Source organism: Antechinus flavipes, chromosome 1, assembly GCF_016432865.1.
Source record: "Antechinus flavipes isolate AdamAnt ecotype Samford, QLD, Australia chromosome 1, AdamAnt_v2, whole genome shotgun sequence".
Lineage (NCBI taxonomy): Eukaryota > Metazoa > Chordata > Mammalia > Dasyuromorphia > Dasyuridae > Antechinus > Antechinus flavipes.
This window is the reverse complement of record NC_067398.1, coordinates 324,548,220-324,572,328: the sequence shown is the minus strand read 5'-3', so window position 1 is coordinate 324,572,328 and position 24,109 is coordinate 324,548,220. Positions and strand designations below refer to the sequence as shown.

The following is a 24,109-nucleotide window of genomic DNA, read 5'->3' as shown; positions in this document are numbered from 1 at the left end:
AAAGGGTGGGAGGGAGAAGTCCTGATGTGAGCATCATTCCCAAATCAGTTCTTGCAGATACTTTACTCACTACTTTAACTGCTCTTCGTTTTCATTTTGTTGCATATTGACTTTAATGGAATTTTATAAATGAAAAATCGCTTCTTCATAAGGATTTATCCTCAAAGGTATCAATTACAGATTTCCTTTTTCATATTAGAGTGGCCATTAGATGGAGCCATAGTGCAGAGTGCTGAGTTAGGAATTCAAGAAATTCTAAATACAATTCCAGCCTCAGACATTTATTACCTATGGGACTCTGAGCAAGTCTTTACCTCTGTTTGCTTCAAGTTTCTCTACTATAAAATGGACCTGATTGTAGCATCTTCCTCCCAAGGTGGTTGTGGCAATCAAACGAGAAAATTTTTGCAATGTGTTTAATATAGTACCGGGTACATAGTGGATGCTTAATAAATGCTATTTCCTTTCTTGTCTGAAAGTTTTATATCTCTGTTTGTATACATGGGATTGGAGAATATACCAAGTATAAATATACTAAAATATTCATATTACCCTTTCAGACATCTGTCAGACATGTTAAATTTCCATCTGTTACAAGAAGTCCTACTTCTCCTACAAATTCAGGAAATTTCAACCAATCACCCCACTCTTCTGGTGGGTCTAGTGGCATAGGTGGAATTAACAGACATGGTGGAGAACTACATAACAGATCAGGTAAGTATTTTTTCATTATATAAAAAATAAAAGTGCCAAAATGTTCATTCAAATGTCATATTTGCTTTTATAGCACATTCATTTTTAAATGTATCCCTTCTCTTTTTCTTATCCAAAGAGTCATCCTCTTTTCACACAGAATTTAAAAAATAAGGAGGAAAATGGCAATTAAGCATATCAACATTCTAAAAATGCATGCAGTGAGAAATATAGAATCTTTTTATCTGAGACCAAGATTAAAACTTTACATTCTATAATATCCCTTACAAGTGGTTGTCCAGTACTGGGGAACTAATTACTACTTAAGGAATGTATTCTACTTAATTATTTTAAGTTCTCTGATATTAAGGCAACATTTGCCTCCCTGTAACTTCCACCCATTGTTGCTAGCTCTCCCTTCAGAAATCAAATATATCTGTGATAGTCCTTCAGAAATATGTAAATAGCATCTATCTCTTGTCCCTTTCCTCTATCATATCAGCATTCTCTTCTCCAAGCCAAATATCGTAGGGTCCTTCAATTAATTTTCATATGATATGGTTTGTTATATGGAGTCCCTTTATTATTCTCATTGCCTCTTGTCTAGATCCAATCCAGTTTGCCATTTTCTCTCCAAAAGGAACAAGACACTTCTCACTTGTCAGATGAGCCCTTTTAGTGAAAAACACTATAGATTACATGTACTAGTCATATCATAACTCTTGTCTTGATTGTTTCCTCTGTATTTCCTAAAAACATTGAATAAACTAGAATCTTATTGTATGTGGTTGATTATATTTGAGTTTAACATTTTAAATAACTTGTCTATGATTGCACAGTAAGGATATATCAAAGACAAGATTTAAACCCAGGATTTCATCACTCCAAGGCTAATCCTCTATCTAGTATAAACCATACTACTTCTCTTTTTGAAAAACATTAAAGGGCTTTACTTGGCAGAATTCTATTAAAATCTTCTTTAAAAAAAATTATAGGAAGCCTGGAGCTTTTTTTTCGAGTTTTTGTTGATGTTTCAAAAAAAAAAAATTAGACAGCTTTGAAAGCTTCAAAACTGTAGGTAATTATATAATCTGGGTCTTTCTGCTACCTGTATGTAGATTGGTTTGCAGGTTGCTTTTGTCAAACCTCATATTTCATCCCTCATCATTAACTTGATGCCTGTTATGATATTCTACAAAAGTTTTAGGGCAGAACTGGCACAAAAATGCTATATAAAATTAAATCCTTTGAAATGATTCTCATTTATTAGATATTAATTCTTTATACTTGCATACCAGTATCTGACAAATACAAGTAGTAAATTGGTACTGGTTTTTGGTTGAGCAGAAGAAAGTTTTTTTCCAATGACTCCAAATACCATTCTACTGTGATCTATGCTGAACTCTGCTGTTCTAGAGCTGACAGTCCTAGTTTTATTTTTTTTAGGGTGTAGGGCATTTAAAGAGAGGAGCATGTTGCTTTCCTCTTTTTTCTTAGGTTTTTATTTATATCTTTTAGTTTTACATCATCTAGCTTTCACTTTGTATCCATTTCCTCCCCTTTCTCAGATAGCCAATCTTTATAATAAAAAAAAAAAAATGTTTTTAAAGAAAAAGGTGAAGAGAAAAAAACTCAGCAACACCAATCAATATATCAAAGAAAATTTCTCATAGGCAATATCCCACCACCTCCCACTTCTTCAAAGGAGTGGATGAAAGCATTTTTTTCATATCTCTTCTCTGAGGTAAAGCTGCTTCTTTATAAATTTTGCAACATTCAGTTTAAATTTTTTGTGGTGATTATACTTTTCATCTATAATGTTATAGTCATTGTGTATATTGTTTTCCTGGCTCTTCCCACTTCCTTTTGCATCAATTCATATATGTTTTTCCATGCTATTCATCATGTTCATTGTTTCTTACAGCACAGCATCATAATATGCCATGACTGCCACAGTTTATTTAACCATGTCTCAATGAAAGGGCATGACAATTGAAGGGAAATTGAACTATGTTTCTAATTCTTAGCTATCACAATAATATCAATTTTTGTATATATGGAATCTTTCTTCTTGTCAGTGACCTGCTTGTGGTATAAAATTTGTAATGGAATCTCTGGATCAAAGGGTATGAACTATTTTAGCCATTTTATTGCATAATTCCAAAGTGCTTTCCAGAAGATTATACCAATTCATAGCTGGAGAGAACACATTCTTATTTAGTGGGATCCCCTTCTTTGTAACATTTTTATCACTTCCCTTGTACTATAATAATCATGTAAAATCAGAATTAGGATGGAGAGATTAAGTGACATGCTATTGCCACTGACATGTACCCATTTTATACATTTCTTTATAATTCCCTAGGTGGCAGCATAGATAGTGTTTTGTCCCAAATTGCAGCACAAAGGAAAAAAGCCGCAGGATTATCCGAACAGAAATCCAGCCAGCAGTATAGTCCAGTCTGTACAGCTCCTGGGTCCACCCTGCCTGATGTCCAGGCTTCTCCAATTTCGGGCAACATTCATAGTGGAAAGGTGTTTGTTACCGTTTACCTTCCCCTTGTTTATGTCACCAATACTAACCCAGAACCTGAATTTATGTTGAACCAGGGGGAGTGGAGTATTTCATGCAAACAAGGAATTCCTCTGAACTCTGAGTGAATACCTCTAGTTAGTTAATACCTTGGGTAAAATAATTTTATGAAATATCATCTTTTCTTGGCAAAAGGGCCACTTACTCCCTCTGGCTCCATGTAGAATCAGGCCCAGCACATGCATGCTCAAGTTGGAATGGAACATCAATGAGCGCATGCTGTTTACCCCTCTGCTTTTTACATAGATGCTGTCACTGTCACTCTTCATTGATTAGGAAGCTAATAAACCTTAGAATTATAGTAATTTGCTCCTATTACTTCGGCCCCTGTAAGCTCTTTTTCTCTTTTTGCCCTGTTATTTCTGCTAGGAGATATGATATCATAAACTCCAGAATCATAATAAGGCTGTTAGTTGCATATTAACATATCATTAGATATTATTTAATGGTTATTTATATAGGACAATCTTTTCACAGGTATACTCTGCTTAAAGGAAACCTAAATTCATGCAAATACAAATCTGAGAAAAGTATTAAAAGAAACATTTTCTTAATATATAATAATTGATATTCCTGATTGGAAACAATCCTAGAATCTTGTTGGACTTAACAAAAAATTAAAAAGAGAGGGTTTGTGTGCTATTAAACTTCCTTTAAAGTATTAACATCTCTAGCTAAAGATTCTTATTTTTAAATTAAGAAAATAAAATAAATAAAATTTAAGGGAGATAAAATATCTTGTTAATTAGAGGATCTCCCTCAATTACCCTTCTTCACTCTTCAAATATTTCTTCCTCCTTATTTCCTCAGCAGAGGGACTCTTACTCCTCAGCTATACTTCTCCTAAAAATATTGAAATAAACTAGAATCTTATTGTATGTGATTGATTATGTTTGAGTTTAACATCCACAGTGTTAAATAACTTGTCTATGTAGGTCCTGTCTTATCCAAGGCATATATTACAAATAGTATCAACCCCATTTTACAAAGGAGGAACCTGATGTTTAGAGGAGTTAAGGGACTCGTCCAGAGTAATACAGATGCTAAGGCTCATAGGTATAATTGGAATCCAAGCATCCCTGACTCCAAGCCTCTTACTGTATCCACTCTATTAAATTTCTGAAACTTTTCTCTTAGAACTAAAGTTATATGAGAATGAGTTGTATTCTGCAAGGATGTTTTTCCCTTCATACCTACAGAAACATTAAAAAAGAAAAGAAAAGAAAATCCATTTTGTAGCTTGCTCAGTGTTCCACAGTAAATGGCAGAACTGAGTTGAGAACTCAGGTCTTAGAATTCAGGACCTGAGCTCTTGACCTAGCTCTTCTGATTCTTACACCAGGAGTTTTTCCACTATATTACCTTTTCAACAGACTTAGAAGAACCATCTATACGCAAAGTATTCCACTTAAAAATCTCAAGGGCCCATGTACTGATATTTTATCTCCCTCAAATTTTATTTTATTTTCTTAATTTAAAAATAAGAATTTTCAGCTAGAGATTTTCCTTAAAGTATAAAGTGAATTAATTTCATTTCAAATTCAATTCAATTTCAATTCAAAAACTTGTGAGTACTCATTGTAAGTACGCTGATCATGGTCTTAGGTGCCGAGTGGCAATGATAAATAAGACAGTCTCTGTCCCTCATGAAGTGTACAATTAAAAATGGGGGAAGGAAAATGACCCATGTTTTTAAAAATCATAATAAAAGTGGAGCAGGATAAATGCATACAAGAAACACAAGGATTACATGAGCTCCAAGGGGCAAAAGATATATTGTCTCAGCAGCAAGAGAAGTTAAATGAGGGGAAAATACATTTCTTAAAGTCACAGGTATAAAATTTGGAAAAGTTTTTCATTTTCTATATAATCAACTTAAACAGTAAGAAATAAAAGTCTTATTTTTGAAATGGCTAAAACTAGCATGAGATAAATATTAGGAAACAGGAAATTAAGAAACAGATCATCAAGCAAGCAACAATCACTTGTTTAAATGCTTACTTTGTTCCAGGAAAAGTTCTAAATGCTAAGAATTCAGAGAAAAAATGCAAAAATCATTCCTGCCCTCAAGGAGCTTACATTCTAATGATGGGGGTGGCAAAACCTATGTAAATAGGAACATATAAGATACATAGCTCAGAGCAAAAGGAACATATAAGATACATAGAAAATATATAAAAGGTAAGTTGTAATTCAAGTAGACTTTAGACATCATTACTCTCTCAATGCAAAGGAAGAACATTAAATTATAGAAATATCAAATGATTTGTACAAGGTCACATGGCTAAATAGAGGCAAAGCCAGACTGGAATCTAAGGCTCTTTCCACTATACCATATTGTCTCCTTGCCCCAATGGATTTTTTAAACTATAATTTTATTAAATAGTTATGACTCTTAATTTTACATTTGATTAATCATACTTTTCATAGCCTTAGTTAGAAAATGTATTGTCAAGTTCAATACCGGGTAGATAGATCCTTTTTCATGCCTGTATATTTTAATAATTTCTAATTCATTTTAATGGGCTTTGTTTTTGTCCAATTGTATTTTTACTTTTATTTTTATGTCAGAAATTGGAGACAAGCAAAAGGCCTCTATCTGGAACCTCAACTACCTCCAAAAGCACTTCACCAACACTTACCCCATCCCCATCCCCAAAAGGGCACAATGCAGAATCCTCAGTTTCCTCCTCTTCTTCTCACAGACAGTCTAAGGGGAGTGGTGGCTCTAGCAGTGGAACTATTACTGATGATGGTAAGTGATTGCTGAATACATCAGAGTACATGGAAATGAAAATAATGTGATAATTTTAAAGAAATTAGGAATTTTTAAAAATGTAAGTTCTATGAGTTCAGATCTGGGATCAGTGGGAACTCCATGATATCTACAAAGCAATGTTTACTTTATTCTGAGATTCACCTCAGTGACAATAATTTTTAACAGTAGCTGAAATTATACATTCAAATTATAATGTTCAGAACAAGGTCATTTTCTTCCATTCTTTGTTTCTTTCATCCTGCCTTGAAAACAGGTGTTCTTAACCTGGAATCCTTGAGCTTGTTTTTAATATGTTAATAACTATATTTCAGTGTAATCCTATATACTATAAAATATTAATCTGAGAAGAGGTTCATAGGCTTCATCAGACTATCAGAGGCAAATCTTTTATCTTTTTTTTTTCCCTGCACTTTTAAATGCTTAGTAATTAGTAACATCCTTGAGGACAGTCAAGTATTTTTGCAATATATTTACTAATTTTCCCCTTCTAGTCCCTGGTCCTCCTCTAAAAGTCATCCTCAAGCTTTTCCTCAAGTGTTGACAGCTATGTTGTAATTTTACTGTAAGGTACAGTCTTTTCATATGAATTCTTTCAGTAATGTATCTGAATAGTTTGTTCATGCTGAGGCCATAAGGTCATCAATGCTTTCTTTAGTTCAAAGCAATTAATAGGCAAAGCATTATAATTAACCTTCTCTTAGAAGAAAAACAAGTTATTCTAGTATAGAAAAACTCTTAGAAATTTTTGCTCCAAGAGTTAGTATTTTAAAATTAACAAGTCAGAGTTGATTGATCATGGTGCTTCTAGATTTGTGTACTAATACAATGTGATGCCTTTTACAAAATTTTAAATTGATATTATTTTGAATCTTTCCCTCTTTAAGATGAGCTGACTGGAATCCTTAAAAAATTATCACTTGAGAAATATCAGCCCATTTTTGAGGAGCAAGAGGTAAGGGCTTTATCCATTTTATATATCTTTGCTATGGATTTAATAATATTATCTATGTGTATGTTTTAATGTAATATTGTCGGTAAGAAGGTTGAGGAAAAATTAATAATAAGCAGGAAAGATGAATAACAAGCATTATATGGAGATAATTAATATTTATTATAACTAATCAAGTCATTCAGTTAGAGAGAAAGTTAAGCAACTATTTTTTTCCTGTTATATTTGAATGTTGTAATAACAGCTATTTCTTGGAAGGAGTGGACCTCTTGTTCAAGGATTGTGTAATACATGGATTACATAAGATACTCAGGATAGTGAAATTTGAATTGCCATGTTAGAATACTTAAAATGTTCTCCATATTACCATCTTTATGGATTTTTTAAACCAATAATATTGAAATAATTGAAAAATATTCTCTTTTAAATTAAGAACTACAAAGGCATATTGTCATTAAATGACTTATGTTAGATTTCACAGGAAATAAATGTTTCTAATTTGTTATTTCTAACAGAATTTCTAATTTGTGATTTCCTGATTCTTGTATTTATTTTTGGGTCCTAAAACATCTTTTCCTCCCTATCTGCCAAAGGATTGGAAGACAGGATAATTTTCTTCATTATACCTTCTAAGCTGCTCTAGCTTCAGTTACCTCAGTCAAAGAAAATATCTAAAAAATTAGATAAAATAGATATATAAGCACTATTCTTTGATGATTAGTCACATTTGTGTCTACTTCTGTCCTCCACAGCTTCATATCCATAGAAATTACTGTGAAGATATTGCTATGCACTTTTTCTTCTAATAAAAATTTCCCTCATTTAATAATGTTTTCCCCAATTACATGTAAATATAGTTTTCAACATTTACTTTTATAAGATTTTGACTTCTAAATTCTTTTTCCTTCTCTCTTTTCCCTAACTTCTCAATATAGCATGCAATCTGATAAAGGTTATACATGTACCATCATATTAAATATATTTCCACATTTGTCATGTTGTGAAAGAAGAATCAGAACAAAAGGGAAAAATCATAAGGAAAAAAGTAAAGATAGTATGCTTCAATCCATAGTTCTTTTTTTTGGAAGTGAATAGCATCTTTGATCACAAGTCTCTTAGAATTATCTTTGATTGCTATATTTGTGAGAAAAGCTAAGTTTATCAAAATTGATCATTGTACAATGTTGCTATTACTGTGTTCTCTTGGGTCTGCTCACTTCACTCAGCATCAGTTAATGTAAGTCTTTCTAAGTTTTTCTGAAATCTGCCTGCCTATCATTTCTATTATATTCTCTATATTCTATATTCTCTATATTATATATACCACAATTTTCAGCCATCCTTAAATGATGGGCGTTCCCTCAATTTCCAACTCTTTGCCACTACAAAAAGAGTTGTTACAAACATTTTTGTATATGTAGGTCCTTTCCTCTTTTTTTAAATAATCTCTTTGGGATACAGACTTAGCAGTAGTTTTGCTGGATCAAAAAGTATGCACAATTTGATTTCCCCTTGGGCATAATTCCAACTAGCTCCAACCAGAATGATTGAATCAATTCACAATTCCCACCAACAATGTATTAGTGTTCCAATTTTCCTGCATCCTCTCCAACATTATCATTTTCCTCTTCTGTCACATTAACCGATCTGATTGATATGAGGTGGTACCTCAGAGTTCTTTTAATTTGCATTTCTGTAATCAGTAGTAATATAGAAAAAATTTTATATGACTATAGATAGTTTAGATTGCTGTGGTGAAGCCTGCCTACTCATATCCTTTGACCATTTATCAATTGGAGAATTATTTGTATTCTTATAAATTCAACTCCATTCTCCATATATTTTAGAAATTAAATCTTTATCAGAAACACTGCTCTAAAAATTGTTCCCCAAATTTGTATTTCCCTTCCAATCTTAGTTGCATTGGTTTTGTGGCTTTAATTTAATATAATCAAAATATCCATTTTGTATTTCATAAGGTTCTCTAATTCCTGTTTGATCTTTGATAAAGACTTTATTCCTCAAACATGTAGAAAATTTAGTCAAATGTATAAAAACAATAACTGAAATGATCAAAGAATATGAACAGGCAGTTTTCAGACAAAGCTATCTATATTGATATAAAAAAATTCTCTGTCATTATTGAAAAGAGAAATGCACATTAAAGTGACACTGAGCTAGGAAAATGACAAATGTTGGAGGAGATGTGAGAAAATTAAAATACTAATGTATTATTGGTGGAGTTGGGAACTGATTCAACCACTCTGGAGAGTAATTTAGAACCATGCCCAAAGGGTATGCATGGAAAAACCATTTGACCAGAAATATCACTACTAAGTCTATATCCCCCAAAGATATTTATAGAGGTTCTTTTAGTGGTGGCAAAGAGTTGAAAATTAAGGAGATGTCCATCAGTTGGGAATGACCAAACAAGTTGTATATGATTACGATGGAATATTATTGTGCTTTAAGAAATGATGAGTAGGATACTCTCAGGAAAACCTAAAAAGACTTACATGAACTGATGCAAAGTAAACTGAACAGAAAAAGAAAACACTGTACACAGGAACAGCAATATTATATGATGATCTAGTATGAATAACTTAGATTTTCAGCAATACAATGATTCAAGGCAATTTTGTAAGACTTATAATTAAAAGTGCTGTCCATCTCCAGAGAAACAACTGGTAGATCCTGAACACAGATCAAAGATAATTTTCTTTACTTTATTTTTCTTGTGTTTTTTTTTTTGTCTGTGTTTTCTTTCATAGAATGACTTAGATGGAAATTAATTTTGCATAGCTACACTTGTATAATTTATGTCAAATTGCTTGCCCTCTCAACGAGGGGAGAGAATGTGGAGTTCAAAATATTTAAAAAATTGTTTTTACATATAATTGGGGAAAATAAAATATTGAGATAAAAAAAAAAAGAAAATACACCCTATGAGAGCCAGGATTCTTCCTCATCCTTTAGGATACTAAGAGTATCCTCCTCAGCACCAAGCACAGTGCCTTGCACACAATAGATATTCAATAAATGTGCTTTACCAATTTATTCAAGATTGAGAAGGGAAAAAGCATAATAATAATACCATTTCCCCCTGCAATAAGGAATATTCCTAACTCACTGAAGAAATAAGAGTCAGGGCTGATAGTTAACAGAGAAGTCAGTGCCCAAAAGAAATCTAAAGGTCAATATTAAAAAATATAATATTTATAAAATACAGAATCTTTTACATTGAGGGATAGTAGAAATCATTTGGTTTGATCTTCTGTAAATTTAAAGTAAACTTTAAGAAGCTAGAATGGAATCTCTTATTGGGTAATGCTAGCAAGCATATTGAGCTTCTTTGAGGATATTATATGGAGTACTAGAAGTCAAGTATGTAAGATTTACTTCATTTACTAAAATACATTATATGTGCCAACAAAGTTGGCTCTGAAGTCAAGATGACAAGTACTTATTAAGTGCTTACTGTGTGCCGGGTACTAAGTGCTAGGGAAACAAAGAAAGACCAAACAAATGAAAAACAACCTTTACTCTCAAGATGCTCACAATTTAATAAGAGAAACAATGTACAGACTATCTACGAACAAGATATAGACTGGAAAAATTGGAGCTAATCTAACATAGAAAGCACTGTGGTTAAGGAGAACTAGGAAGACTTCCATAGCAGGGAGGGAATTTAGCTGATACTGAAGGAAACCAGGAAAACCAGGTAAAATCAAAAAGTGAGAGGGTGCAGGTATGGAGGACAGTCTGTAAAAATGTCCAGTCTAGAAATATTAGTAAGCTTGTTTATATAAAGTGGATCTCATTTTCCTCTGATTCCCATGAAATTGTACATAGATTCTCATGAAAGTATTTCAAGATAAACTAGAAAACCATTGATGAGGAAGAAGTTTTTAAGTAATGATAGGGCTTGGGGCATATTGCACATTAAAATGTTTGAATAGTTTTTTGAGTCACTTTCAGAATTTCAGATAATTATGGGTTTCTCTCTTTGTCATCACTCTCAACCTTTGCTCTCTAGTAAAAAAGTGCCTCCTAATACTCTTCTCTTTATGCCCTACCCAAGCTAGAACTGCAAATCCAGGCAAATAAGAGGAACAGGCAGATAGAGGAAATCTAGGCAAACAAAAGTAAACAAACAAAAACAAAATAAAACAAAAAAGCAAACGCTGATCCAAGTAGATCAGCTAAGTTAGAGAGGAACAAGATTATTATAGGTCTGGAGCAGAGAATTAGCAAGAGGCCCCCAACCAGCAAGTTTGAACTCAGACTCATGATTTTTTAAGGATACAGTTTTTGAAAAAATCAATGTATATTGAAATTATAATAAACAATTTCAGAATTTGGAGAAAGGAAATGGGGCACAATGGAAAGGTTGCTGGATTAAGAACCAGAGGATCTGAGTTCAAATTCCAGTTGTATGGTATGTATGTGGCCAAGGGTCCGAATCCTTCACCTCCTAAGGCCTCAGTTTTCTCAACTGTAAAATGAGAAGCTTGGACTAAATGACCAACCCCCTCCCCTAAATCTGTATTCTTCTAATGAGTCACAAGATACTTCATGATCTTGAATTTTATTGGTTATTATTTAATTATTGATTTAAAAATATGGAAGATAGAGCTAAAACTACATTTCCTTCATTGCAATTTAAAAATATTCTTTTTATTTGTTTGAATACTTGCATAAAAGTGGTGTATAGAATGTACAGCCTAAAATGTAGATTCTATAACCATGTTCTGGTGGAGACTGTAGCAATAAGAATATTTAGTGAAACTTTCTGATCAGCAGAATGCTATATTAAACCAGTCTAATGAGACAAATATAGAAGTATTATTTTTATATTCTTGTTGTAGAGTCATTTTCAGTCATGTCCAAAGCTTTGTGACCCCATCTGAGAATTTTCTTGGTATAGATATTGGAGTAGTTTGCCATTTTCTTCTCCAAATTATTTTATAGATAAGGAAACTAAGGCAAAATTAGATGATTTGCCCAGAGTCACACAGCCAGTAAGTATCCAAGGACAGATTTTTATTTAGGAAGACAGATCTTCTGGACTCCAAGCTTGGCACCCTATCTACTTCACCACTTAGCTGTTTATAGATAATAGATAATGGTATACCTATAAAAAACAAGTTTAGAGAATAATTTCAAGGTTATACATACACAAATATATAATGAGTATATGTATGTATGTGTTTATATACATATATGTGTATATATGTAAAATGGAGATATATATATTTATATGAAAGAATATGATAGTATAACAAATCCAAATAAATGATAGGTATATTTTTGAAAGAATAGAATAGAGAGGCAAACACTATATAGATAAATAGGAAGAAACTGTCAGCATAGAATAAACAAGACACATGTTTGGGCACTGTATTTTTCTTTTAGTGCTTTATTATGGCACCCTACATAGTTAAGATAACCAAGGAACCTCCTGAACTTCCAAGGGATGTCCACTTAACTTTTAAGCAGCTTTCTTTAAATAGCTGTTTTTATTAGTAAAGAATTACAGAGGATTACAACTGACTTACACATGTTTTTTATAGTGAAACAATCAAGAACATAATCAAGTAAAATAAATGTCAATATATGAGGATATTTATTTTTGAAAACAAAAATATTAGGAATCACCTCAAATAAAAAAATCATCACTTTAATTCCAGTTTTTGCTCCTCTAAGTGCCTCATCAAGCCTGTGGTGAGTGATGGATAGAGGCAGCTTTCTAATCCAACTTTTTGTCATTTTTCAGGGAAATGGTATGTTTCCATTCCTGATCGTATTAAGCAGCCACTAATTTTGCTTGCTTGTCCAATAGACTGGATGTAAGCTCTCATTTATTGAATTGTTGAAATGAAAGATTATAATGTGCTTATGTAGACTTATTTACATTAAGCATTGGGTAGCTGCTGTATGGAAGAAACAAGAGAGAATGTGTCTGAGAATCACAGGAGATGAGACAGTGTAGAGGGATTGTTATATTTGTCTGTGGAAAAAAAACTAAAGCTAAAAAGATCACAGATTTTCCATCTTGTATTGTGATAACTAGAGAAAAACACACATTCCTGATCCACATAGTCCTTCTTTCTTTTATTGCTTCTGTTGTTTAAGTTCATATTCTGTCTTTCTACAGTCTTCATCTCTCTTGTCCTCTTTGGGGAGATTATGGTAAGTACTGCCAAGTAACAGAATTTAGAAATAATATCATGAGACATGGGAACAATTAAAATGGTTACTTTTGATTAATTGTCTTAAGTCTAAAAATGTTGTAGTTTGGGAGTTTCATTTTCATGTTTCTAGCCACTAAGATAATTGACTTGACAAATTTTCTTAGTCATTTCATTGGATCAAAAATCCAATTCAGTAGATATTTATGATCAGAGGGATTTTCTCCCATTTGTCTTTCTATACTGAGAGAGCCTAGTATTGGCCCACTCTAGGAACTTAATAAATATTGAATTGTATTGTATAGTATTGTATTCAACAAATGTTTATTGAGCACTGGAACTAAATAAATGTTGAATTGTATTATATAGTATTGTATTCAACAAATGTTTATTGAACACTTGGTAGATGTATGAAATCTGAGGCATAAATCACATCAATCTAATTCAACAAACATTATGAAATTCCTACTATGCTAGGTACTAGAAATAGAATTGTCCAAAAATAACAAAATCCTTCTCTCTAGGAGCTTGCAGTTGAATAGGCATATAAGACATATATATATATATGTGTGTGTGTGTGTGTGTGTGTGTGTGTGTGTGTGTATAATTGTAATATAAGTTAAAAGTGAAAAATGCAAACAAATCAAATGGAAAGAGATGAGAAACTGGAGATAGAAGATTCATTTCTAAGGCAGGTTAGGAAGTTAGACCTTAACTGAAAAGGAAGAGATTTTTATAGGTAGTGATGTAGAGAGAGATTATTCCAGGTATCGAGGAGATAGATACTCTTTACAAACACACAAACCTAGGATATAGCAAATTAACATTGTGAAATGGCTAATAGTCCAGTTACCCTGAAATATGAAGTGTGTGAGAGGAGTAGTATGCAATAAAGTTAGGCAAATTAGAGCCACATTATAGAGAACCTTTAATGTAAAGCAAATACCTATTATCTTATAAGTAAGGAGGAACCTATGAAGATTTTTAACTAGAGAAGTGATGGGATCAGTCTTATATAATGGGAAGATTACTTGACCATGCCTTGTAATACTGTTTTGGAAAAGAGAAGAGATAATAGGTAGGGAAATCAGGAACGCTTGCAATAGCTGGGGTAAGGCCTACACTAGTTATTGCAATGGGAGTAAAAAGGAAGGTGATATTAACCTTGCAGAATTAACAAGAACTGTTAGTTGATTAAAAGATGAAAAAAGGAAAAGTCAAAAGTAACTTCAAAGTTTTCAGTTCCTTGTAAAATTATTTGTACCACCAATAAAAATATGAAAGTGGAAAGATAAGAAAGCTGGAAATGATAAGTTTGACTTGAGAATTTGAGGTATCTGGGGATAGTTAAAAAAAAAAAAAAAAAAACATTGAGTAAGTAGTTGAAAATGTGGAAATGAAATATAAAGGGACAGTTGGAACTGAAAATGGAGATCTAAAAGTAGGGGGCAGTTAGGAAAAGGGGGTGTAATGGACTGAACTTAGAGTCAGGAAGATCTAAGTTCAAATCTTGCCTCAAACTCTTGCCAGCTGGTGTAGTCTTGAACAAATCACTTAACCTTTTAGCTTCAGTTACTTCATCTGTGAAGTGGGGATACTAGCATCTACCTCCCAGGGTTGTTGTGAGAATTAAATGAGATAATATTTGTAGAGAGCTTTGCAAACTTTAAAGAGCTGGGTAAATTGTTAAATTGCTAGGTCTTATTATGTAGAACTGACACACAGAGGTAAGGTTGAAACTAAAGGTAGAGACTGAGAACCATGTATATAGAAATACTGATTTTTTTTTAAGCCAAAAGAATGGATGTGAAGGGAGAAAGTATAAGACAGAAGAAGTAATCAGAAAACTACCAAAGACAAAGAGAAACCAAATGGAAGTAGAGTATCAGGAAAAAGGGGATGATATAAAAGAGATAATATATGTACTAAAAAGGGGAATACCAGGAAAAAGGAGATTCATTAATATATATACACACATATATAATAAACATATATAAATTTTTTGCATGCCCTCATGGGACTTTATATCTCAAGGACCATAGTTTAGAAGTTAGTATTTCTATAATATCAAATCAAGCTCTAAAAACAAAATTAGGAACCTAAAATATGCAAAAATTCTAAAAATGTTTGCTAGTACTGTTACTAAAATACTAATTCAGAAATTTTGAATTTAAAACAATGATTCTTTTTAAATGTTCTCAAGTACCAGAAATGAGGAAAAATATATCGACTAATAACTAACACTTTTAAAATTGCAAAGCATTTTACATATATTATCTCATTTGATAATTCCATAGTTTGTGCTGAATAATTTATATAATATTGAGTAAAATGTGAAATTGAACTAATACATGGTTATTAGCTCACCAGTTTCAAAGTGACGACTGACTTATGCTCTTTCACCCCTAAACACATTTAGTTGTGGGGGGAAAACACAAGAGAATAATTTGGAAACAAGGTGAAAGGAAGAAAAATGTTTGTCCAACATAGTTTCAATCTTTATTACTTCTTGCTGTTCAATTTTCTTAAGTTCAGAAGAGATAAGGTATTAGAAAGCATATCTGTTATTTGCTGGCATATTCTGGCTGAAAAAAATCACTGAGTTTCTATCACAATCATATATCTCAATCATATATCTCTCATTTTATCTTTCTGTAGGTGGACATGGAAGCATTCCTCACACTTACTGATGGTGACTTAAAAGAGTTGGGTATTAAGACAGATGGTTCCAGGCAGCAAATTTTGGCAGCTATTTCTGAACTGAATGCAGGCAAGGTATTGTCATAAATTTTTCCCCTCCAAAAACTGAAATATTTAATACAACTGGATAATCTTACCACTTGGTGAGATGTTAGATACCAACTCCCTATTCATTGTAGGAATTCTTTCCAATATATATGTCAGATGGCCTTCCCCTCTATCCTATCCTTTTTTCTTATGCTTAAAGATACCAGTATTCATATTGTCAGCCCATATAACAACATAACTGCATAGTTTCTCAGTCTTCTGAATTCTAGTGATTTCCTCTAATCCCCTCCAGCTATATCTGGATATAAATTGAGGCCATTTTAGACTTCAGCACCTCAGACAGTGAAATTCCATTGTCCAAATATAACTGCTTATCCTCCCATTTCTCTCACTAAATTTGCTAGAACTTATAATATCATATCCTACCTCTGCCTTTCCAACCTAGTCTTCCAACTGTAGTTTCATTTACTTTCCTATTCAGCCTTGACCTTTATGGTCATAGCTATTTTAATTTTCTTTTACTAGATCTTATCTGTTAATTATCTCCTCACTCCCAATCCCAAATTCTATATCCTTATCTTTGAGTAAGGTCTATCATTCTTTTTTTTTTTTTTGTTATTGCTGAATCTGGGTTGCTGAGTGACATTGAGAAAAATCACAAAATCAAGCTGATTTCTTTACCCATTAGAGATATATGATACATAACCTTAGCTAGGCCCTTTACTGCTGTTCAAGAATACTTGTATATTATCATCTTCTTATTTCATCCCCATAGCAAGTACTTTAGATTCTTCCTTTCTGTTTTCACTTCCAAAAATATTCCTATGCTTTCCATTCCTTTCTTTCAACCAAAGCTTCTTAAACTATGGGCCATGACTGAATATGGGGCTCACAAAAAAAAAAAAATTGGCAACAGAAAAAGGTTTCTGAATGCTCTGTGTTCTGCAGGATCAAGTATTCCAACAAAATTCAATTCTTTATGTAAAAATAAACAAGTGCATCCATCTATGGATGTACTAAAGCAAATTTGCTTTCATTTTAAATAAATGGTAAAATTTTATATATACCAAATAATTGTTTTAAAATAAGTTTCTTTATGATTTATTATCAGTAAACATTTAATTTCTATACCTATTTTAAATACCTCTATACCTAGGATCACATACAAATTTCTCACACAAAAAGGAGTCATGAGTGAAAAAAGTTTAAGAAGTCTTGCCTTAAAGTGGGTAGAATCATGGATTATTTATTATTATATTAGCATTTATATAGTACTCTAAACTTTTGCAAGTGCTTTATAAATATTAAAGTATTTTATCCTTACAACTGCCCCAGAAGCTAGGATCTATTTTTATCTTCATTTTACAGATGAGGAAACTGAGGCAGAAGTTAAGTGATTTGCCCAGGATTGCAGAGCTAGTGAATTTCTGAGGCTGAATTTGAACTCATGGTGTCTTGTTCTAAGTTCAGCACTGAACCATCTAGCTGTCTATTAAAAAATAACCTAGATCTGGAAGTAATCTCATAAGTATTTCTAACTTTAAAGATGAAGAAACCTCAATTTCTTCACAGAAAGTTGCTAAGTGATTTTCTCAAGGTCACACAAATAATTATCAAAAGCAGGATTACTTAGCCTTTTACTACAGTAAAATTGAGGGAATCCAATGTGAGCTTTAAGCCCTCTCATTCTCCTAACTCCTTCCCAGCTGCTGTTGGAAAGGAATTCTTCCCAGTTTGAAAAAGTCTTTCCCTTGACCCTTCTGTCCCATTTTTCTCCTGTCCTAGACTGCTAAACATCTTGAAAAACTTGGAATCATTCAATGACTTTGCTTCCTTACTACTCATTATCTTCTCAACCTCTTGTAATCAAACTTACTTTCAACCTTCCACACTCCTGGAATCATACTAATTACCTAATTACCACACCTAATTATCATACTAAATACCAAATTAACTAATTTTTTTTAAAAGTTTTCATTTTTGACCACCCTATAGTGTTTGTCACTATTGATCTCTCTCATCTACAACCTCTTTCTTCTCTTGTCTTTAGAGAAAGGAAATTCTTCTAGTTCTTTTCTAATTTTTCTAACTTATTCTTCACTGTCTGTTATTGTGCATATTTTCTTTCTGATCCTTTAATTCAGGAATTCCCCAAGGCTCCTTGTGGCCTTCTTCTCTTTGGTTCTTTCTCTAATATTTCTCCAGTATCATTCCATCTCAAGCTTAGAAAAACGCTCTGCAAATAGAAGCACTTATTTTTAAGTAAACATTTTTGTCTGTGGGAGCAGCATCAAACAAGACAACTTGCTCATCTACAGGACAATTCTTATGTAATTGAAAGTTGTCAATCATGATTTGGTTTGTTTTGTCTTCTCAAGTTTTCCACGCTGTTCAGGCATTCTTCATAATCAGCACTAGGGGCTCAGAAGCAGATCTTATTGTCTCCAAAATGGTCAAAGGATATGAACAAACCATTCTCCAAAAAAGAATCACCAACTATTAACAACCATTTTGAAGAAAGATCCAAAACATAAATAAAAAAGATTAGCAAATTTTAAAAGCTTGAACAATGCTGAGGTTTTTCCACACTCCTAGAAAATTGGCAAAGGTGAAAAAAAAGTTGGGAATAGTCTCTGTTGGAAAGGTTGTAGAAAAAACAGGCATCCTAAAATATTGTTAATGGAGCTGTGAACTGCTACAACTGTTTCTGGAAACAGTTTGGAATTATGCAAATAAAATGACTAAAATATTCATATCTACTCATTTCACTGCCTAGTATATACTCTAAGGAGTTCATTGGCAAAAAGGAAGTTTCTATGTAGACCAAAATATTTGTAGCAGTACTTTTTGTGGTATCAAAGAAAGTAGATGCCTGTACATTAGGGACTTGCAAACAAATTGGAGTGCTTGAATGTTAGGGAATATTATTGTGCTGTAAGAAATAATGAATATAATGAATACAAAGAAGAATGGAAAGGCTTACATGAACTGATATAAAATGAAATATAAACAGAGCCAAGAAAATAATATGCATAATGACTATAACAGTATAAAGGAAAACAACAACAAAACAACTGAAACTGGGTGTTTTGATATTAAAAAGAAAAAAAAATTATAATTATAAAGAACAACCTAAAAACATGTTCCTTCCCCACCTTCCTCAAACTGTGCCCTATCTCTTGGTAAAGAGCAGGATCCACAAATGAAGAATATTACATGTAATGTTATTTTTAAAATGTGTTTATTGATTTTGTTGAATACTTTTTCTTCCTTTTCTTTGAAAATTCTTCATTATAAGGTATGGCTCTGTAGAAGAGAGGAATGGAAAAGGTATAGCAAAAAAAAAATAGAGATTATATAAAAAAGAAAAGAGATCAATAAAAAATTTTTTTAATTAACCTCTGCAGCTATGACAAGTTGGTAACAGACCTCTGGAACAAAATTTGGGGAAATCTCTATTTCATTGCTTTCACATCTAGAAGTGAAAGACAGGGCAACTGAGTAGTGATTAATTTAAGGGGAAAATATGAATGTTTTCAATAATAGAAAAACCTCAACAAAGAAAATATAAAGGAACAGGGTTGGATGAGGGAAGTGGGCAATAGTGAAAAGAACCTTCCCTCCTTCCAGCCCCATCACATGCAAAAGTAGACTTCCTCTCACTTGTGTGCAGAGCTCCCAGTAGAGTGAGTAGATAAGGATTCTGGGCACAGAAGCACGAGAGACAACAAGACTGTTTCATTGTATCTTTATTAAATCAGATACTCTTTATCTTCATTAACCTATTCTCCCAAGACACTTGTGGACTTTCCAATATGAATTTAATATTCTAAATGTTTTTAATTTCCTTTGCAGGGACGTGAGAGGCAAATATTACAGGAAACCATTCACAGCTTTCATTCTTCTTTTGAGAGCAGTGCCAGCAATACCAGATCTCCTGGGAACTGTCAGTGTAAGTATGCTTGTGTGAACTCCTAAATTACTCAGAACTTCTGGGTGGCTAGCTGACACAGTGAATATAATGTGTAGAATTTTAAGTCAGGAAGACTTTGAATTTAGCTTTAGATAACTTACTAACCATGTGAACATGGGAAAATCACTTAACTAATATATGCTTCAGTTTCCTCATATGTGAAAATGGACAGTACCTACCTCTCAAGAGTTATCTTCATTTTTCAAAAAATGGTCTCTGAAAGTTACAAAAAGAACATCATGTGCAAAACTGTAAACTGTCTAGGGGAACTAAAGTGAGCCACTCCTTCACATAGTTGACTCTTTTCCCCATCCTTCTGCTATACCTTGGTTGATACACTAGCACTTAGGAACCTTCTAGGTAGAGGGTGAGAACAAAGAACACAGGTAGTTTGGACAGTTGCAAAACTCTCCTATATTCCTGGCTGGAAACTGAGAATGACTTAACTATTCTCAGTAAATCAATAATCCAAGACAGTCCCAAAGAATTAATGATGAAGCATACTATCCACTTCCAGAGAAAGAACTGATATTGAAAACAGCCTGAAGAATACTATTTTTCACTTTATTTCATTTTTTTTCCTTTTGAATCTTCTTGTATAAAATGACTAATGAAAATATTTTACATAATTGCACATGTATAACCTATTTTGCTTACTGTCTCAGAAGAGGAGGGAGGGGTAACATTTGGAACTGAAAACTTTATTTTTTTTTTGGAACTTTTTACTTTAAAAATGTTTTAAAATTAAAAATCAAAATATATTAAAATTATTAGAAATCTTTCTGAAATGTGTACTGACTTTTCTGCCTTCTTAAACAGAGTATGCCGAGATAATTTAATCTTTTCTAGATGTTTGTGTCCAAAATATTAATGACTATATGGCAATACAGTTATGCTCTCAGAAGTTACTCAGGTAGAGCAGAGTTTGCTACACTAAATAGTTCTATGTTGCTAATGAAAGCACAGTTTGAGCTGTCTGATTTTTATGGTTTCCTTTTTGTCAGAAATATTATTGTCACTGATGCTGACTCTAGTAGCTCTGCTGTCTTCTCCAATTCTAATTTTTTTGGTTGCTTCTCAGAGATCTTTGGGGCATAATGTCTGGTTTATTTTCCTCTTTTCCCAAAAATGACTTATGTGACCATTTTCAAGATATATAGATTTTTATAAGATTATTAGTAAGCCTGAGGAATATGGAACTCTGACCATTTGTATAAAACATACATTTTTCTTCTAGCTTATAAACTGTTTGCTTTGGTATCTAAGGGAAAAATGTATCACTTGGTGAAATCCAGGCTTCAGATTATATTCTAGGACAGGATTTCTTTTATTTCAGGGTAAAAAAATGATAACAAGGAAAATGTTCTAGTCTTAAATATGATGCTTAAAAAGCAAAAAAAAAAAAAAAAAAAAAAATTAACAAGCCCTTATTCTCCTTTAAAATGGAGAGTTGACCCCGAGTCAGAAAGACCTGGCTTCAAATCCTACTTCTGAAACATATATGCTGTGTGTGGATCCAAGCAATCTTCTTCCTTCTCCTTTTTTTTTTTTTTTTTTTTTTTTTTGCTGAGGCAATTGGGTTTAAGTGACTTGCCCAGAGTCTGTGTGACACTTAACACTAAGAAAGTGTTTAGTATCTAAAAATAATTTTGAACTCGGGTCTTCCTGACTTCAGGGCTGGTGCTCTATCCACTGCACCACCTAGCTGCCACTTCCAGGCAGTTTTCTAAGACCATAGTCTAAGCTTGGTCTTGGTAAAGATAGTTCTTCATTGGGAACTCTCTCTGCTGATGAAGTCACAGATCTTAAATAAGTTCAATAATAAATCAGTATTTCAGTAATTTTGATTGCATAGCTAATAAAATTGCAAAGCAAAGATTCTTTGCTTATTTTGTTGGTGTGGACCTGAGATTGCATTGCTGTTGGGGACTACTTCCATTGATAAAAATGGGAACAAATCCGTAACTTAATTCTTAATTCTCTGGAGCACTGACAGTTTAAGTTACTTATCTGTGGTCACTTAACTAGTATGTGTCAAAGGCAGCACCTGATTCCAGTTGATAGATGTACCACAGTTGTTTTTTGGTATTAGAAAAAATAAACTATTATTGTTCAGTATAATCTATATACTTGTATTTAGTAATAAAAACACTAATTTTTACAAATTTTAAAGTATTATCTTTTACTTATATAGTTAGTATGCAACATTGGTTGGGTCTGGAAATTATATGGGTAAGCTGCTTTATTTTAGATAATATTTCTGAAATGCCATATTTTTGTGAATTTTAAAATGTCCCTCTTTTTATCTTTTCCATCTGTAGCCACCACATGTTGGGTAAGACAAGAAGAACCAGCTTCTAACAAGAGGTAGCACAGAGTGGATGTTCTTAAAGCTTGGAAGATTGGTTGTCATTATACAGAACACCATTTTCCAAATGTGGCCAAACTCTGCTCCTAATGCTGCTAAAATTCCATGTATTCATCCAAAAGGAAAACAGTGACAGCTAAGCCACCTATTTAAAAAGAACTCTCCCTTTTCCTTGCTGCATGGATAAGAAGATGGAAAAACTAGCAAAAATGTTTCTTTCCTAGACCAAATGAAAGAGCATCTCCCAAAGACAAAGCTGAACAAGTAGAAGGCAAGAGTGAGGGGAGAAGGTGAATGCATGCATATAAGGCATGTTTATAAATTAAAATAATTTCTGAAGAATACTGTATCATTCATAAAAAAAAATTAAGTAGTCTTTGTAATTATCAAATAGGCTTTAAGATTTAGTCAAAGTATCAATAGACATTCAGTTACACTGAGCAAACCAGATATAATTTGAAGTCAACAATCATTTATTAAGCACTTAAATATTTGCCAGACACTATGGAAAATGGTTCCTGTCTTCAATCTACTTGGAGGGAAACAAGACTGATTTGGAACATTAGTAGTAAAGAGTATATGAATAAAAGCTACATAGAGTTGGGGCCGGGGTTCTGATCCTGTGATTTCATTTGTATAGAGATGAACTTCCTTCTGTCAGTCCCTGTTCTTCTCTGAAGTTTAGAGAATTAGAAGTTGTCTAGAGAAGAAATGTCAATTACTCTCAAGTATCATTGGAAACAGATCAAAATATAATTGGGAAAAATTTAACAGAATAAATAAAAATATGATAGAACATAATGTTAAAATGTGCCTTTCAAAATGCTGCTGGAAGAAGATTAAAATGTAATTGGGAAATATTTAACAGATAAATAACAATAAAATAGAACACAATGTTAATAGTGTCATTTTCTCAGTCACTATGTGCCTTGGGGATTCTTATGTACAGCCATTTCTACCTGACTTTGACTCTACTGATCTGGAGCACTGAGATGTGAAGTGTCTTGCCTGGTGTCACACAGCCAGTATGTGTAAATGGCTGGCTTGCAAATTGCCACTAGGATTCAGAGAATGAGGAAGATCAATAAGGACTTAATTATCAACCAATCTACATTTCCACTCTAAGCTCTTGGAAAGTAAGGATTGTTTCTTTTTTTTCCAAAGAAAAATTAAGACTATTTAACAATTTAAAAAATTAAAAGATAGTCTTCATCAAAAATGATTCAAAGATTTTAAGCTGGAATCTGTAAAGTACATAGTAAGTATGTTCAGTTTTGAAAAGTAAATTCAGTTAGCAGTAGCAAGTAATGTTCATTTTTCTACACCTTCAGGTAAATTGTAAACAGTAAAGTTCATAGTAAGTAAGTTCAGTTTTGGATAGGATTGGATAGGATCTATGAAAAGTTAGAAGTCCAAAGCAGAAGTCCAAGTGAGCACATTCAGGATTGAATTATATTTAAATGTCAAAATAGAGGTAATAATAGAAGCTATGGAAATGGATGAACTTTTTAAGGAAAAAAAAATAAGGGCAAAGGAGAAAAACAGAGGTTCACAGATTGAGTTTCTCATGGAGCAGAAAAATAAATAAAAAATAGAAAACATCCTTTCTCTTCCTTTCCTCCCTTCATCCTTACTTCAAGGGTATCCCTTCTCTGAGAACAAAGCAACATCCCTGAGTAAAGTTCCTCTATTTTTTTGTCAATATCTTTTTAACATATGTACATATATGCACATATATACACAAACATATATGAAGATTTCCTTTTCTCAAATATTATATATTTGGCTTCCCTCTACATAAATTTAAGAGAAAAA

The 24,109-nt window shown here is 32.7% G+C and overlaps 1 protein-coding gene across 2 annotated transcripts in view; it reads left to right on the top strand.

Annotated features, from left to right (window-relative positions):
• Positions 1-23,194, top strand: part of ANKS6 (ankyrin repeat and sterile alpha motif domain containing 6) — a 73,336-nt gene extending 50,142 nt beyond the window's left edge. The window contains exons 10-16 of one of the 2 annotated variants that reach the window (XR_007948458.1): positions 561-714; positions 3,059-3,228; positions 5,858-6,041; positions 6,950-7,017; positions 13,172-13,206; positions 15,864-15,980; positions 19,809-19,905. Coding sequence is in view for 1 of the 2 variants with exons in the window: in XM_051966703.1 (XP_051822663.1) it covers positions 561-714; positions 3,059-3,228; positions 5,858-6,041; positions 6,950-7,017; positions 15,864-15,980; positions 19,809-19,905; positions 22,248-22,297 (840 nt within the window). In the remaining variant the exon portion in view is untranslated. Of the gene's footprint in view, positions 1-560; positions 715-3,058; positions 3,229-5,857; positions 6,042-6,949; positions 7,018-13,171; positions 13,207-15,863; positions 15,981-19,808; positions 19,906-22,247 lie in introns of those variants that run through there. The other variant, XM_051966703.1, reaches the window with a different exon arrangement.
• Positions 23,195-24,109: the final 915 nt, after the last annotated feature.